A 19,501-nucleotide genomic window follows, 5' to 3' on the forward strand; every position below is an offset into this window, starting at 1 on the left:
AGCGGTCGCTCGTCACGCCGAAGATTCGCCACATGGGTACAATGTTTGAAGCCCATTTCCGCCGTAATATTGCTGAAACGTTACTGAAACTAAACTCACTCACTCACACTTAGAGATTGAGGCAGACCATAGGAAATGCAGGTCAAAGACGGTCACTCCTTGTGGAACCACATGCAAGGGAAAGCATAGACTAAGGCTTAGTCTCTGAATATATATAATTTTGATAGTAACAAACAAGCCCATTTATATTGAAAAGGAGCCCTAGGGAGACCAGAGATTAACCTGAGGAAATCTAGACTTGCTTTATTTAGGGATTTAGCACCGCAGAGAGGGCTTGGCAGTAGGGAAAAGAATGTGGTTCAGGGACTGTGAGACAGACTAGGGAAAGCACTGCAAGATTGGGTGTTGGGACAATTTTTGGACATGTAGGTCTTTAGCACAGTTCACACGACTAGGTTTTCTTATGAAAATATTCTCTTTGATGCAGTACCCACACCTTCCCTTCAAACAGACATTGTGCATCGATGTTTATATTTATTCAAACTGGGCCTGTTGGTTGGTCTTTGGAACCTGATGTCAGTTTGCACGGCGTACTAATATAGTCTGAATATTGCCCACCTGCTTTACAATAAACCCATCCACCGACATTTCTGTACATGGAAAGTGCAATATTTACAAAAGAACGTAATAAGTAGAGCACTATTTGGCCCTCACTCACTATATAAACATACGCATGTTCAGGATACAGTCATTTTTTTCAACTTTAATACTGACCGAACCTTTTGAACATACATATGTTTTTTAAAGGACATTTTAATAGACACTTAAACACCTCGAATTTGAATGGATGAATTTTCAATATATTCCTCTCCACGCTGTTGGAAAGAAACTGTAGCACATCGCGTAGAATTCAGTGTTCCTATGATTAAGATATTTAATATATTTTCTTGTTCAATTTTCAAATGAATGTTTTCTTTGTTTTCAATAAATTGTCCGGTTCATTATTTCTATTCGAAAATAATCCACTGACATGTTGAATCAGAGGTATTACCGATACTAATGGCATGTCATTTCCCAAGATGTATTCGAATATGTGACACCATTCTGTTGTAAAGTCACAAACGTTCCATGGTTTCATGCAGTCATTCCGCGCCAAATGCTTAACATGGTCAGGGTAATTGCATTATTATCAAAGTTTCAAAACACTTTACATCAGGACATATACTCAGTGTATGGACAATGCATGCAAAAGTTGTGTACATATATACATGTATGTATATATAGCAACGTACTTCAAGAAACCGATATTGCATGATATAAGTTTGACTTCTGACTACAAACACTAACTAACGACATGATCAAACGAATCAGGATTTCGTTATTTGTTTGTGATTTTTATCACAAGTCCTTGAGCAGAGTGGAGTGTGATTCGAGATAGATCAACGGTGCTGTTGACGTTGTACGTCGCGTTGACGTTGCCGGTATTGGCGACAACCACGCCCTTCTCAGCGTTCACCGGGGCTTGACTGTAGTCGCTGGTGTCGGTGTTTTTGCCGAAGTTGATGGCGACGAGGTATTGAGGGAAGTCCACGGCGTGTCGTACGTAGGAGTAGGTGTTGTTGTTGACCACGGCGGTTTTAAACAGCCCGTATCTGAAGGGAGGATCTTCACGCAGTATAGCCAGGGTGCGGTACAGTTTGATAGTGCTGAAGCCCGTCGTGTTTTTCTCAGTCTGAAACACACACCATAAAGTATATAGAGGACAATGTCCAGGGACACGGATATAATGTTCACAAATTATCGGTCCGCTTCCGTGTTGTAGTGGTTAGAGCGTCCGCCCGGAGAGCGGAAGGTTGCGGGTTCGATCCCCGACCGCGTCATACCAAAAGACGTTAAAATATGGTACTTGTTGGTCCCTGCCTGGCGCTCGGCATTAGTGTGTACAACAAGGACTGGTCGGCTCGGAGTCAGTATAATGTGTCTGAGTGGGGTATTCATGCTTCACTGCAGCATGGTATCTCAGTGAGCTAGCACTATAAAAACAGCTTCAGTCTGGGCTAGTACAAGCAGCCGCACATACACATACACACGCATGCACGTCGTCATATGAGCGAAATATTCTCAAGCACGACGTTAAACCCAATTTCACCTCACCTGTTGCCAGAACACCAGTGGATACTTTCTTTTGTATGTCAGTGTAGTATATCTGGGATACACTCCTACACATATTAGACTGCTGGTAAACGCCTTGGCGACATCCATACACATCTGTGAGTGAGTGATTTAGTATAGTTCTTCGCCGCTTCTTGCATTATTCTAGCAAAATATCAAGGTGGGGACACCAAGATGGTCTTCACCCATTCTGTTGATGGATGCTCATACAGTGATGTTTAGTCGCTTCTGACTTCTTCCATCATCTTGTGAGTGAGTGATAGAGTGAGTTTAGTTCATATTCCAGCAATATCACGGCATGAGACACCAGAAATGGGCTTTACACATTGTAACCATGTGGGAAATCGAACCCGGATCTTCGGCAGTGACGAACGAACGCTTTAACCACCAGGCTACCCCCATCCCCCCACCCACTGTTTTTCATCTGTCGGTCAGCTAATGATCTGTAACATATTTACCTCAACGTTAATGGTGTCGGAGTTGTTGCCAACAGGCAGCCACGATGTCGTAGAGTTGGTGAAACCGGCCATTTCGTCGTCACTCCATTGCATGGGGGGAGCGCTCGGGGTCACGGGAATAATTCAAGAACAACGACTGGAAACCACAGACAAACTGTACAATAGGCTATCAAACAAGCTTCCTATGTCATATGTCCAACGTTAAGTACTTATTGTGTGTGCCAAGCGTATAGTTATGGGTTCCATTCCGGAATTCGTCATCCCCGTGCTCGTAGTTTCACGAAAGTGGAAACAAGTCTAGGCCAAAATCAATGTTGATACAGAAAGATTAATTTGACAAACGCGTTCGGTTATTTAATTACATTTAGCGGTATTAAATCAACGATTAAGGACCGCAAAATTGAAAACAGAGTAGCTTTATCTTCTAATTGGCAATAATTTTATGTCCAGGCTTATCATTTTCAGACAATGTTTGGAACCCGAAAATTCTCGGCGTAATAACAATATACTCCCTGAAATATGAATGCATTAATGTTATTAATATATCCTTTCGGTTCATGGTCGATATCAACTAAAACCATAAAGAAGTGTTTTTTCTTTATCAAGAAGACGTTCTAGCATATGTGGAGACTGGTCTATTTACGTCTGGATAAACGAGTTTCTATCACGATAACACATATTCCGTACCTCGTTGTACGCCTTGCCCTGTGGGTCGACTGATTGGTTGTAGGTGGGTATTATGTCCAGCATTCCGATCTCCTCGCCGTAATACGTGGTCGGAGTCCCCTTCAACGTCAGCAACAACATGTTGAAGGCATTGATAAACTCGGGACCCTTCTTCGTTGAGATACGCCGGTTGTCATGGTTACCTAGCTGAAATTCAAGCAGTTTTAAAATAATCAAAACTGCAATTACAAACCAATTTCATTGGTAATATCTCAATCCTTGTTGCTGTTCTGTCATTTGTCCAAACGTTAGTTATCATAGCATTGCATTTTGATTTTCAGGTACCTTTTATACAAAGTAAGTATCATTTAGATACGTCAGAATCACTTTAGATACTGTTTAATTTACGAGGGTATTTCAAATGTATTTCCGGCTGCGTACAGATTCTGGACTTGTTTAAATGTTTCTGTGCAGCGTTGCCTGGTATACCGCCTTTAACGTCAATCAAAGTCCCTTTTAATGTGCCCAGCTGAACATGTGCAACAACTGCACAAATATTGTATCCAGAGTATATTTACAAAATGCCCCTGCTTTCTCGTCATGACTCTTTTCTCTCAGTTCCCAATATGCCAGGAACCCTTGCTCAGTGAGTACATTCAGTATGATTCAATATCACTTAAAATGACGGAGAGACGAAACTTTACACTTTTAAATTATATTAAGCAAATTTAACAAATTACAGACGTCACAAAAACGTTACTTGGGTGGACACAGTTGAAGGGCAAACTTAAGTTCCAAAACAAATATGGCACCCGTATCAAATCGAATAAGTATTTTAGACACCATCAAGAACCCGTGTATACTTTCTTCTGTCCGTCAGTCTATGTAAATAATTTTGACCTTTCGGGTCTACACTGGAATGGATTGATCGGGCACATCCATCTGTGTTCTTTAGAGACGTGAATTAATGAAAAACGTCTCATACAAAACACAGCCATGTTTGTTTATTTCGTGACTCGCTCGTCTTTTCTTGTATTATTTCGGAAGGAATGTATTGTATACACTGTTTACAGTCGGTGTGTATACACAAAAACTCCTCTTTGGACAAAATACCTCTGTAAGTGTCAAGGCGTTTAGTTATGGCTAAATTTCACACGCAAGTACTACGTGTGTAATATAATACACATATTCATGAAATAACATCTCTCAAAACCTGTTTTCAAATGTAGAAGATCTATCCCCCGAAACAATATACCCCCATTTCACTGGGTTACGATCGGTCCCGATTGCATTTTTTTAAAAAGCGCCAGCGATCGTATAATGTCGGAAATATTCATGGAGTAGTCGGCAGAGATCAGCAAGATACGTGGGTATGTCTGCATAATCTGGAGGTGATTTTTGAATCGGCCCAAGTTTTTGAGCAGGTTCGAAAACATGAGCCGATTGAAAAAAGTCGTAAGTTATGCGTGACTGATCGGGATAGTCGCCAGTGAGTCGGGAGTTAACGGGAATGCCTTCGGCAAGCATCATGAGCAATCGGCTTAACCGTAGGTGAAGCGTGAACGAGTCCTACCATTATTAAGTGGCAGAAACGGCCACGTGTCATCTCCGTAATGCCACGCTTCACACCCGATCAACCACGATTACCTCCCGACACATATCCAACAAGGAACCGACAAGCTAATTGCCTAACAAAGCAGAGCTGTCACAGCCACGCATCAGCACGATTCCTACCAAAGAAGACACGATCCACTTACGTAATGTTCACGCTATACTCACGATTTGCACGATTCACATCAGACCGATAGAAAAGGTATATAAGCACCGGCGATCGAAGTCAACATCACTCCAATTTCAACTGCTGTAATGTAAACATAGAAACATGGCAAGATCAAAGAAATCAGCCAACAGGAAGAGGGTGAGATCACCCACCCCACCACCAGAAGACAGCCAGGATGCGCTCTCTACCGTTTCTCAGGACGAGCCTCCACAATCAATGGAAGAGGTGAGGTGAGGTGAAATTGGGTTTAACGTCGAACTTGAGAATATTTCGCTCATATGATGACGTGCATGCGTGTGTATGTGTATGTGCGGCTGCTTGTACTAGCCCAGACTTAAGCTGGTTTTATAGTGCTAGCCCACTGAGATACCATGCCGCAGTGAAGCATGAATACCCCACTCAGACACATTATACTGACACCGAGCCGACCAGTCCTTGTTGTACCCATTAATGCCGAGCGCCAGGCAGGGAATTAATGGAGGAGCACTACGGCACTGCCCAGGGATGAGGTTGTGTTCAGCAGCATCCTTATCCACCATGATTTCTTGCAACCCTGTGTACCTCATTCGCACTATGTTATGGAGACACACGGCAGCTTCAACCATAATCATAACCACATCTGGACCCTGTTGCGAAGTGTTGAGAAGAAATTGCCATCGGTTTGCAAGAATACCAAAGGCATTCTCCATGACTCTTCTTGCTCTGGAGATCCTGTAGTTGGCAATCAGGTCAGCTTCTGACAGACCTCTTCTTGAGTAGGGTTTCATTAGGTATTGACGAAGGGCAAATGCATCATCTGCAAGTATGAAGTATCCAAATCATCATTTGGCAATGGTTCAGGTTCGGGCAAGGATATGCTGCCATCTTCTTTACACTCCTTCAACTCTGAGGCATTGAAGATTTGAGCATCTGACATATGACCCAGGCCTCCGACGTCCACCCATAGAAATCTGTAATTAGCATCTACAAGGGCCAACAGGACAATGGAGAAGAAACCCTTGTAGTTGTGGTAGAGGCTTCCACTACCATGTGGCTTACGAATCGCGATGTGTTTTCCATCGAGGGCACCAACAGAATGAGGGAGATTCCATCTCGAATTCCAGACTCATGGTCTTCCAATCCCCTTGTGTGACAGGACATGCAATCACTGTATCCTTGTAGTGGTCTACGATGGCTTGGCATACCTCTGGGAGAAAGATGGCTATGGTGTGTCTTGACACTCTGAGTGGGAGGGGTATTTGTCTCCAGAGGCTAGGTGCCTTATGGTAACTGCTAACTGCTAACAGACCAGGGTGCAGAGCTTTCCTGAAGTTGGTGTCTTTTTGGTAAGTCTAGAGAGACAGGGAATTAAGCAGTTCATCAAACATATCAGAAGGCATTCGCAGATAGTTGAAGAAAGAAGACGTGTCTTCGAATGTGAGTTCAGATAGGAGATTGTCATAGTTTCCAAAGTTCAATCTTCTTTCCAACCTCACGGACGTACCCAAAACCGTTTCTGTTTTCTTCTTCTTTTTCGTTCCTGGTTCCTTCTGTATTGATAGATATCTATCTCCAATCCCATATGTTAATGCAGCAGAAGAAGTAGTTGTGCAGCTGTGAGCATGTTGCTAGATAATAAGAATCGGCTGTCATCGTCAGCTTTTATAGCCCAGAATCGGGTCCATTTTGTGGTTTGGAGGCCGATTGTACGTGTCTTACTCGGCAATTATACGTACTTTACTCGGCGTCGATCGGTAATCTTCGCGTGTAATCGGTAATTACGGCAATGAGTCTTCGATATCGTAAGCCTTACATCACTGTGTCGGCGAGCATCGTGAGGAATCGGGAGTGAATCGTAGATATATCGCCGCAGAAACGTGATTTACACGTAGCCAATCGGCCAATACTGGGTGAAATCGTATCAACAACGGGTGCTCAATCGCAGTGTTATCGGCATTTATACGTAAGTCTACAGTCTCTTCATCGTCCATTACGTAGGTTTACCGTAGATACTGCGTAGAAAAGGAAAATATAAACAAAAACTGGCCGATTGAGAACGATAACATCGTAGGTGACGAATCGGCACTAGTCGGGTTCTTAGTTAGTCTTGATAGGTCGTAGCCCTAAATGTGAAATGGGGAACGGGGCCCTGGACATTGTCCAGCCATTCGGCCGTATTTTACAAACATTTACAACATGGCGTAATTTTGTGTGTAATTGGTTAAAATCACAGTAAGCAACATATACCAAAAATAGTTATTTCACTTAGAGCTTGATATGAAAAGTACGCTTTGTTTAATATTATACAAATCTTGAAACAGGATAAATTCTTGCCAACCATGTTACATATTATATTTATTGTATAACTTTAATGGGTTTTAACGTCACAGGCGGTGGGGTAGCCCAGTGGTTAAAGCGTCTGCTCATCACGCTAAAGACCCGGGTTCGATTCCCCACATTCACTCATTTCAACGTCGACCCGCGGTCAAGATTACAGCAAGGTGCGTACTACATGTGAGTCAATATACTGCCACAGTAGGAGTGAGAGACCTGTGTAAAACTGCTGCATGCTATCGTATTTTGCTAGCACTATAAAACTAACATTAGACAAATACAAGAATACACGCTCACACGAGCACATGGCCGGGAATCGAACTGCCTACCTTCGCTTTTCGTCAGACGCTATTTCCACCTGACGAATCCTCGTGTTTGCTGTAAAAATGCTTGGTGTTTGCAGCTGCCGCATATGATGCAACGACTGCACTAATTACCAGTTAACTTGGTGTCTATTAACATTCAAACCATGATGTTGAAAGGCCGCTGAGGCAACCCGACCTTGTATTACTGACCAGTGATCTCTGCCCATGGGTATTAAACCACTTTTGTGAATGAATATCGCTTCTTTACCAATTTCGGTGATTATAATATTCCCTTCCCTTTTTGCTCTGTGCGTATCTTTATGACAGACCTTCCCCTGTTTTGTTTTCGTATTGACATCAATCGTCAACATACAACCTGTACGTGTCGGGGCTCACTCCCCAGAAATAAATGTTTTCGAAGATTTTTAAAATCTTACAACAAAGTTTGGCCATGCGTTATCAGGCAGGCCTTTATATTCATCATCGACGATGTCGCGGATGCAGGAGCCCCCGCAGTCCTTGTTGATGTTGAGGAGGCCGAAGTAGAAGGGCATGTCTGCCGCCGTCCTGTAATAGGCTTCCCTCTCCGCCGCCGTCCTGGTGTACGCCTCCACAACCAGGAACCTGAAAGAACAAAGTGGCACCATGGAATAAAAATGTTGCTGAGTTCGTCAGGACAGAATATCTGCAGTGATCTTTACTACTACCTTGCTAGTTGAGTCAGACAGTACCCGTCGGTGCCAGTTTATCACAGCACTTGCTTCGACAGTAGACAGTTCAATAGGTTAGACTGTTTTGTACAACGGTACCCTTGTCATCACTTTCGCTTTTTGTCCAAGTTTTGATACTTGTCTACCACAGATCACCATGGCGACTACTAACTCACCTCGGCTTCTCGTCCAAGTTCTGGTATTCGTCTAACAGATCACGGTGACACCATGGCGACTACTAACTCACCTCGGCTTGTCGTCCAAGTTCTGGTATTCGTCTAGCACGGCTCTCCAGCCAGCCAACACCTTGGTCATGTCATCCATTAAGTTCTCGGTGTACGGGTGAAGGAGGTAGTCAAACTGTGTCTGGGTAAAATAACAAACAAACCACACAACTAATCTCTCTGACAAGATTGAATATTTTACCCTTTTCACCGAATGAAGTGCATTTAAAGTGTGTGTGTGCGTGCGTGTGCGTGTGCGTGTGCGTGCGTGCGTGTGTGTGTGTGTGTGTGTGTGTGTGTGTAAAGGCTACACTTACAGGGTCTACGTCTGTTCTGTTGCTCCGAGGTTCGTTCCAGGAGGTGTTGGTCACTTCAAACAGGAAAGGTATAGCGTCAACTCTGAACCCATCAACGCCTCGTTCCAGCCAGAACCGCAAGACGTTCTACAACACAAATGATACGAACAATCACAAATCTACCCGAGTACTGGAGGTGCTGGGTGATGCAGAGGACTCCTTGTCCAACCACTTCACATTCTGCTGGTAGTGATGGCGGTAGTTAGTGCTCACCCCCAACGCTGAGCTCAATTCCCTGAATCCCATCCGTCCCCTTCCCCAAAACAATCGTACATACAATCGTACATACATCAATAAAATACGAAAGTCGCCTGAACCATATTCTTATCTTGAACGTCCAAATGTTTGGCCCCCACCTCCATTTCTTCCACCACGGCTGGGTTTCTGTAGTTGAGATCGGGCTGCTCCTTCAGAAAGGCGTGATAGTAATACTGTTTCCTCTCATCATTCCACTCCCAGGCGGAGTTCTTGAACACGGAGAGCTGAAGGTGGAAATACAGGATCATGAGGTTAATGGGTAAAACACGGTCTCGACCTGACTAAAATGATGTAGACTAAAGGTCACGAGATTGGAAATTCACAAATATTGACCAGACTGGCACTGTTTACAACCGATGGTTCTGACTAATATGTCCTGGGGTGGAGTTGCTGCCCTTGTGCGCCCAGAGCGGCGTCGATCACTGACGTTCTGTGTTTGTTGGTTTTAGTCGACAATATGCTGAAGACAGACCGAGAAACATGCGGTGTTTGGGCAACAATATCCTGACGTCTGACACCTGCAAAATGCCTATGGCATGTCAACGTCCACTGCTTTGCAGGATCAATATGGTTACAGCCTGAATGAAATGTATTTGATGAAGTCTCTTTGGACGTTTCCTGTCAAGAATATGGGGTGGGGTAGCCTAGTGGTTAAAGGGTTCGCTCGTAAAAATATTCACTCACTCAAGAATGTGCGACTGCCGACAACACTGAATCTGAATGACAATAATATATCTGGCACGCCGCCTTTGCACGTGCTGTCCAAGGTCACGTGCTTCAGACTGTCACAGTGCTGTGATAGGAGTTTGCTATCTTCGGAAATGCCCCACAAATCACTTTCTTCGTCAGATATCGGTGTATATCCCTTCAGTTTCACCGACAAATATCTCCAGAGTATATTTCTCACTCACCCAGTTGTTCGGGGGCAAGTGGGTTCCATTAGAATCGGTTGTCCCGTCGCTCCAGATGTAGTAGTCTTTATATTTGGCGGTTCCCTTCACGCTCTCGTTGAACCACGTGTGACAGTTGCTGGAGTGGTTGGGGACGAAGTCGAGGATGACCTTCAAACCTGGCGAAACAAACAAACTTCCATACATCGATCACCACTACGGAGCTCCCCTGTATGTTAACTTGCCAGGCAACAGTTCACCCCTCTTTAAAGTAAACCAGGTTTGATCATTAAACAGAAAAGTGCAGGCCTTTCATTCTTAACTCGCCTCTGTCCTCTGTAAACGCCTTTGTAAACGCATGAATTGCTTTTATTGTGCCCATACCCTTATACATATGGCGAACCCTCGTTAATCCAGTCTCAAATAGTTCCTATTAAGCAAAGACAACAACACTTGGGATTATTCCCACAGTAAAATACCGAACATTGTCATGAACGTTACCAGATATGTTCATGTGAATGACAACTGGACTTTGTTTATTTCAACAATGTGTTTGGTTTGGAACAGCAACACTTTATACACGTTAAGTTGAAAACTGCAAAAAGGTCTGCTTAATGAGGTTTTCACTAAGCATGTAATAAGTATATGACCATGAGCAAGTTTTGTCCTGATTTGTGTTTGGTCACAGATTTGCTTCTAGCATATTTTAATCATTCTTATACACTTGGTCACACACAAGTCCATGTTTGGAAGTGCCCCGGAACGAAAAACAAATCTACTGTCAACAATAAAGCTGGCATGATAATATCCACACCAAAAACTGCAATTGTACCGAAATTTTAAAATATAGCTATTTCTACCTGGCCAAAAGAACCTTCATCATTCCTCGTCAAGGAAGAAGAAAGAACCTGGCCATGCTCATGTTAATTGTCCCAGGTGATCAATGGCACTTTTACAAAATCTCCACAAGTGCCAAAACTAAAAGAAGTATAATATGTATGCATAAAATCTATCTATATCGTCATATATGTCTTCTGGACACAAATGGTTTGAATTCTTTTTAGCCCTACTCCTACCCACCTGACTGCTGTGTTCCAAAGGCATTAAAAACTCTGAAACAGTTTAAGTAAAGTGTTTGAGAAATTGTATTTTGGAACTTATTTGTTTTTGTTTGTTTGTTTGTAAGTTTCTTTGTCAATAATGTGGTTATGTTAGATTGTGTTGCGTGAATGCATTGAACAGTGCTACAGTCTAATCGTCAATCTATTTGAAGTCGTCTGCTAGTGGCAACAACATGGAGTTGTTAACGTTACAAGACATATTGCAAGCTTGAACATCAACTCTACCTCTCTTGTGGGCCTCTCCCGTGAGGTTTTGCATGTCCGTGAGGTTGCCGAAGATGGGGGCGACGTCGACGAAGTTGCTGATGTCGTAGCCGAAGTCTTTCATGGGGGATTCATAGATGGGACTGATCCAGATGGCCTTGACATTGAGATAAGTGAAATGGTCCAACTTGCTGACGATGCCTTGAAAGTAAAGAACACAAGATGTAAGCCACTGGAATTGCTGATACTCAAAATGATACTCAGAATGATACTCAAAATGATACTCAAAATGATACTCAGAATGATACTCAGAATGATACTGCATGGTGTCGTGACCTACAAAACTGGGATTACCCTTTGTCTCCGGACGTCATTGTGCGTTGGTGAATACTTCGAGCAAGGACACGTTGACGTACAACTGAATTGCTTTTGGTTCTTTCCCCTCGGTGTTGTGTTCTGGATACCCACTGGATTGTTTTTATCCCATTGTTCTGCATCGGATTTAACGTTTCACTAAGCAATATTCCAGTTATATGTAAAAAGCAGATATTGGACCAGACGATACAGCAATTCGTTGCATGGTGATCATTCTTCGCACTTGGGATACGATGACAATATGAACCAGGTCAGCGAGCGTGAATACGTCCACATGTAACAACAATCGATTTCTGATTTGACTTCTTAATCGGAACTTCGAATAACGAATAGCTGTAAGATTGCTGATGCTCTATACTATACTCACTAACTCGGATATTCAAGGATGTCGACCTTGGCTTTGTAGACAAACTTGATTATTTAGTTGGATTTTACTATCATCTGAGAATGTAAATATGATACCCCATTCTTTAAAACATGTTAAGACAGAGTTCTCAGAGTTAGGCATTTATCAAAATCACTGGATAATTTAGTTATTTCTTAGATATTGACAGGGTCGGTGGGGGTAGCCTAGTGGTTAAAGCGTTCGCTCGTCACGCCGAAGACTTGGATGCGATTCCCGACGTGGGTACAATGTGTGAAGCCCATTTCTGGTGTTACCCGCCGTGATATTGCTGGAATATTGCTAAAAGCGGCGTAACACTAAACTCACTCACTCAATAAATAGTGTTAAGTGTTCCAAACGGATATTGTCAGTATTTCATACATAACTCTTTAATTAAATGTATCAGATATGCATTTGCCTGGCCTCTGCGTGTGTTTGTGACGAGAACGTCTGTTTTTCTAAAGAAGGTCACCTTTTCGCGAACACCTGCCATCACTACTATCTGATAATGATTCACAAACATATGCTGTGGACAATGGAAATGGTTTATTTATATGCCAGTGGAAATTCCATCTACCCCTCACTCTACACCACCTACCCAAGATGAAGGCACGTCAAGAAGAGAACATACCAAAAGTGTTGCAAGATATCGCAGTGACAAGAATGAACACACTTACGGTGGTGACAACGAAGACTTTTTCTCTCAGGTACATCGGAACTAAACTCGCTCGCTCACTCACTCGGAACCAGACACAATACAATCATGTTAGATGATCAACACAGTACCGGCTCATCACAATTATAGTGCTTTATTAATAAAGTAGTAGTACTGTAAACATTCCATTGCAGGCACGCAGTCCAGGGTGCCGTTGTAGAATGCGACCATAGCGCTAATGTGACCGTAGCTCCCATACCTTAACATAGACTTACGACAGTGATAGCGCTAAGCCTGCTCTGTACAACGGCACCCAGATGTTATCTGTACAACGGCGCCCAGATGTTATCTGTACAACGGCACCCAGATGTTATCTGTACAACGGCGCCCAGATGTTATCTGTACAACGGCACCCAGATGTTATCTGTACAACGGCACCCAGATGTTATCTGTACAACGGCACCCAGATGTTATCGTTACAACGGCACCCAGATGTTATCTGTACAACGCCACCCAGGTGTTATCTGTGTGACAGTTAAGGGGTAGACTAACAACTGGTCTCTGAAATGAACATATTTTACAGAAAAAAGGCTCACAGTGAAAACAAACTAAAATATAATAAAAAGGAGCCCTGAGACTTTCTTCATTTTCAGAAACTGTGGAAAACTAGACTTGCCACATTTTCTAGATTTGCGTGGGATTTCTTGGATATATTTGCTTCAGGGTCTGACAGACTAGTTAAGGGGTTACCTACGGTATTCTCAGCCCTAGTTTAGATACTATTAATGCGCTAGGGGTCAGGTCATTTAGAATCAAAACCTCTTTCGTCCCGAGATTTCCATGTAGGAACAGAACACGTGTGACAGTCGCCATGATATATACCAAGTGAGGTTGTGGCGTGCCGGCGTTGTGCTTGTGTTATCAGGGGCTGTAGGTAAACAAGTGAAGAGTTCAGTATTGGGTCACTCGGGACTTGTGTCTCTTCAACGATGTCCGTAACATATTGATATTCATTTTGTATTGTACAAAGTCCTTATTGCATTTGTTTGTTGTTTAACGCCATTGTTTGTTGTTTAACGTCGCACCCAAAAAGACTGAAACTATGTAACGGAGTCAATCTATGCAATTGAGATACATCAACCTGACTTTCCAAAACATGTTCGTACGTGAAATTGCATGGTGTGAAACAACAACAACAACAACAACAACAACAACAACAACAACACCTTATGTGTTCAATAAACGGAGACCCAGCGTAACGTCTATAAGTTACGTCTATAGTGTTTACTTTGAAGCAACAGCACCTGAACTCCAGTAAATATGACATTTTCTGAAAGTTGCCATATATATACTTTAAAACAAACTATCAGTGACATATATCAAGACAACTGATAAGACGTGAAAATATACTGTAGTCGCATATTACAACATCAAAGAGCATATCTCTTACTGGCGTTATCAGAGCTCAGTCACCTAAGGTCAAGGTCGCCTGTGCACACCGGGTAGTGTGGATTACCCATGACATCCATGGAGTAGTTCTCATGACAGAAGATAAACGTTTTGCGCAGCACTGATCTCAGCATGTAAACATATGTACCTGTTTATACCATTTTGATATATTTTCCAGTTGAAATATGTAAAGAAGTTTGCAATTTGATTTTAACTAAAGGGTAAGGTGAATATTTAATTTTATACGTGTCTTTACCTTTTAGGTCACCGATCCCGTCGTTGTTAGAATCCATGAAGGAACGCGGGTAGATCTGATAGATTATCGTCGTCTGCCACCATTCCATGTCCGGCGGCATGCGCCCCCTCACCGCCGTCGACAGCAGGGCTACACACACAGCGGCGGCGATACACCCCGCCGTCAGCAGGAACACCAAGCACTGACATTTGACGGTGCTGCAGAAGTGCTGGGACTTGTCCTTCGTCATGGCGGCGGTGGAGGCAAACTGAAGCTGAAGACGAAGGGATGCATGTACTACCCGTCAACGTTGTGTTCGGTGACGGTAACGATATGTTATCGGATGCTCAAGACGTCGGTTTACAAACGCTTAGGAGTCCTTGTCCATATTAAAGCTGAAGCGAAGTATTCTCCGAAATCGTAAAATGCATATCTGTAAAATGCAGATTCACAATTTATCTATTAATAAGCAGCCTGAAACTTACAGGTTGAGACGTTACAAGCTTCAATACATGTAGACCCCGTCTGGTAATAACCCACAATTCAGTTTCACATAAACCACAGTTAACATATACCTTGCAAACAAACCTCCGTAGCCGGCTGTGATTTCGCCGGGGCTAAAATATATAGAACATTCACTACGACTGACTGTGACTGTACGTGCGATAACAGATGACCTCTCGTCACTTACCTATGAGTCCAGATGTAGATATGACATTACAGTACCCGGGGAAATGCCATGCTCTCCTAGTCGGGTAGGATTGTGTTGACGGGCTGGAGGGGCGTACCGTAAGTAACGGTAAAACGTGAGTGAGTGGAATAGCGTCATGTTCATTCAGTTATGATTGATTGGTATATACGATCGATGTTGGGAGGAGTGAGTGAGTGAGTTTAGCTTTACGCCGCTTTTAGCAATATTCCAGCAATAACGCGGCGGGGGACACCAGAAATGGGCTTCACACATTGTACCCATGTTGGGAATCAAACTCGGGCCTTCGGCTTGACGAGCGAAGGCTTTAACCACTAGGCTACCCCACCGCCCTGATATGGGAGGAAAGCCCAAATGATGCAAGTTTTGGATTTTTCAACTTTAGTGTTGACAAGCCAGAAAAAATTATGAACCGGTACCAGGATTCGAACTCGACGACTTTGGAAAGAAACTCTGCCAAGTCACCCATCATCCGGTGACATTGTGAAGACGGTTTCAAATCGTTGTTAGAAATATTACCTGAGATATCACAACGAAAAAAAACCAAAAAACCAAAACAAAAGTGGACTTCACACAGTGCACCCATTTGGGGAATCAAACTCAGTCATTCAAGACGACATGCCAAACAATAACCACTTGGAACCCCACCGCCGACGGGGCTGTCGACGTATATGCAGGAATAAACATGGACACAGAGATCAGAAATGGGCTAGCCATCGATGAGGCGGGCGTATCGTATGATCAGAGAATGTGGACATTTTAGCTGTCGTAGACACCAATGGTGGTTCAGGATTCTGTCACCTTTGATTTCTTGGTCAGCGGTTTGTAAGCTATAATAGAGGTTACCAGGATTGCTATTGTCTCCCTGCACATAGGAAAGGTGCCCTCTGTAACCAGTGCACATAATAATAGTCACAAACTCATGCTTGGTCCAACAATTTTCCTCGGGCTTCATCCAAATAGTATCTCACTCATGGTCCCAACTTGTATCTTATCCTTGGTCAGGGCTTGTGCCTCATGCTTGGTCCCAGCTTGTATGTTTTGCTGGGTCAGGGCTTGTGCCTCATGCTTGGTCCCAGCTTGTATGTTTTGCTGGGTCAGGGCTTGTGCCTCATGCTTGGTCCCAGCTTGTATGTTTCGCTTAGAGGTAGATCCAGTTTAGATGGAGCCATAATGGTCCTGGGGCACGTTTAGTTTACTGCGAGTCATCGAATACCCAGCTGACGTGGATCACTGTTCATTTCATCTATCACTGTACTTCCTGGACCAGACTCGACTATTTCCAGGACCCTTATAAAGCTTCATACACACCCTCGCTCTCCTGTGCTATATTTTAGAAGTTGGGGACATATATAATAAAACATTAACATGGGGTAAACAGAAAAAAAGTTTAAACCCGTTATGAACAGACCTAGCTGAGGAACGGTTGACATACAGAGACAAAGGTGTTTCAAACTCAAGAGACGTTAGTAAGGTCATAGGGGTGATATATTAATTAATTTCAAAACTCGTAAAAAATAAACCTGCCATTTTTTTTAAATAGCAAAAGGAAATTAAAGCAACTTAGTCGAATAAACAGATGCTGACACAATAGTTAGTGTGTTGTGTCGGGGAACTGGATCCGAAGACACAGGACATCTGAGCGAGTCGACGTGAACGTTCTACAGAAATCAACACCCTCAAGTGCGGTCTGGTTGATGAACCCGCTCTGCCCATGCTGTAATCCAACGTCACAACAGCCGTGAGACCTTCATTAGTTACAAGGACACTGGTATTGTCTCTGCCAAGCAGCTCTCAGCCCCTATCCTTAAATCATTCGCTGTGTGATCCGTTCAGTTATTGGTTTTGCGGTAACCGGGCGCTGATACAGCGTAACGCGAGCGTCTCCTTCATCTGCTCGCGGAGCGTGCCTCTGAGTTTCTACCATCGACTGGGGGACTTCCTGAATTTCATAATGCCAATTTTCTAAAAACTAAAACGACATTTTAAAAAGAGTAAAGAAACAAAAGAAGTGTCGACATGAAAATACAAAGACAATATTCGTAAATATCTCGTAAGATCCACTGCTTATAAGATGCTATATCCCAGTCGTTATTAACCATTATATTGCGCTTTGACTGTCAGCCCTCCTGAACATGCTGTGCAACAATGTTACTTTACAATGTTACCGTTCCATATATTTTTTACTTAATCCGTGCAAGATCGAATATAAATAGGAACCTTGGTCCAGAGACAAAATGTGAGAAAGATCTCACGCTTAACCCAGGAAGGGTTAGGCTAGTTGCTATCACTATGTGCATGACTGGCACATGAGTCTTCTTGTATGTGTCTACATGTATAAAGGAAGCTTGTGTTAATGGCGAACCATCGACTTCGTGTTGCCACTCCCGGCCGATAATCGTACACCGATCCCTTGTTAATGGGTGACATAATGACCGCCAAGCGAATGGTTCGCTGTGATAACCACCTCGGGGGAACCGAGAGGTGGTTATCGAAACGAATCACGAGCTTAGGTGTTTCGCATATACCACAAGATAAAACAATACTTACTTTAGTTGAATTTTTATTGCCTGCAATGTGCAGATATTATAATAAAAAAATGTGAATGGTTCTGTATTTATTTAATGAAGATGTTTCCAACAAAAACATTGAGGTAGAGGCATAGGGTTGTCAGACCCGATATGCCAAGGGAAAAGTTCTTCTCGAGGTGCGATACCAGGAAGAAGGTGAGGCAAAGCCGGGCCTTGCTCCCGGTATTGCACCGGGAGTTGGTCAGATAACCACCCTGTTGGGTTATATAGTAACCAGCCCCTTGAGAGGTCGTTCACAAAAATTAATAACCCCAAATATTGACCCGATAATCAACCCATGTGGTATATATGTAGGTAATTGCTATCAACTTTACAGGTGTCTGTTTTCTGGTGTTTCCCGACGTGATATTGCTGACATTTTGCTAAAAGCGGCGTAAAACTAAGCTCACTCATTCGCATGTGTCTGTAACCCGTGCTGCCAACCCGTTAGTGTTGTAGAAGCGACCGTGAGGTGATTGTTGGCCTGTGTTTCAATTAGGCCACACCGTGTGAGCTGAGGAGGAAAGGGGTGGAGGAGGAAGGGGGTGGAGCAGAAAAGGGGTGTGCGGGCATCAAGGGGAACTGAACCCATGGAATACCGGTAGGAGATTCAGAGCTAGACTAACACTTAGTCCCTGGATATATTATGATTTTGATTTTGATATTAACAAATAAACCCATTGAAATTGAAAAGGAGCCCCAGAATGTTGGGAGATTCAGGCCTGAACCTGGGGAAAGCTAGAGTTGTTTCATTTAGGGCTTTAGCATTGTCAGGAGGGTAAGGCAGCAGGGAAAGTAATGTGGTTCAGGGACTGTGAGACAGACTCATTCAGAGCCTGAAGCTGGGGAAATCTAGACTTGCATCACTTAGGGATTCTGCATTGCAGAAAGTGCGGGATGGAAGGGAAAATAATGTGGTTCAGGGACTGTGAGACAGGTTTGGGGTTTTAGAGGTGTTCACTTAAATGCTTCATATCAGCGAAACTATCAACGTGCTATTGTCCGTTTGACTTCACTTCAGACCGATGAATTGCTCACTAAGAAAAATCTAATAATTGCAACAAAAAACTAATTTTGAAATCGAAAGACCAACTGATGATTTTTCTCATAATTTTGGACGCCAGAATATAAAAGTTGTTTAATAAACGATCATTGTGTTGTCACTTTTCGCTATATCTTACGATGGGGGCCACTAGGAGGTAGAACAGCCAGGTAATCAACAAGCATGTGCAGTGAAATTTCAATTTCACACGTACAACTCGCACACCTGGCTGTTCTACCAGCAAGTGGTCCCCCCTCGTATGAAATAGCGAAAAGTGACAACAAAATAATGATCGTTTGTAAAACAACTTTTATATTCTGGTGTCCAAAATTATGAGACAAATCACCAGAGTTGGTCTGTCGATTTCATGTGACTGTGGGGCACATACGGTATCTCACAAGGACTAATGATTCAGTAAAAACACATTCCGTCACTTGTTCCCATGTGTTTTTCCGTTATACTCGACTCACCGTCGATGATGAACGGACCCTGTAAACCACAAGACTACCTCACCTCCCGTCCCGTGACGAGCGAATTCTGAAAACCACAAGACTACCTCACCCAAGCCGTGACGAACAAACGCTCTAACAACAGACTACCTCACCTCCCGTCCCGTGACGAGCG

General features: G+C 43.3%; 1 protein-coding gene across 1 annotated transcript; it reads right to left on the reverse strand.

Moving 5' to 3' along the window:
- Positions 1-947: 947 nt before the first annotated feature.
- Positions 948-15,239, reverse strand: LOC124286406 (probable maltase). The gene is given in 12 exon segments (XM_046722774.1): positions 948-1,732; positions 2,631-2,726; positions 2,728-2,766; positions 3,318-3,503; positions 8,132-8,318; positions 8,652-8,770; positions 8,946-9,071; positions 9,341-9,466; positions 10,154-10,311; positions 11,479-11,658; positions 14,578-14,830; positions 15,132-15,239. Coding segments are annotated over 11 exon segments (1,800 nt in total). The 5' UTR covers positions 14,807-14,830; positions 15,132-15,239; the 3' UTR covers positions 948-1,378.
- Between the last annotated feature and the right edge of the window lie 4,262 nt (positions 15,240-19,501).

The sequence above is a fragment of the Haliotis rubra genome, unplaced genomic scaffold (assembly GCF_003918875.1).
Source record: "Haliotis rubra isolate DU_JTF1 unplaced genomic scaffold, ASM391887v1 Scf382, whole genome shotgun sequence".
Classification (NCBI taxonomy): Eukaryota; Metazoa; Mollusca; class Gastropoda; order Lepetellida; family Haliotidae; genus Haliotis; species Haliotis rubra.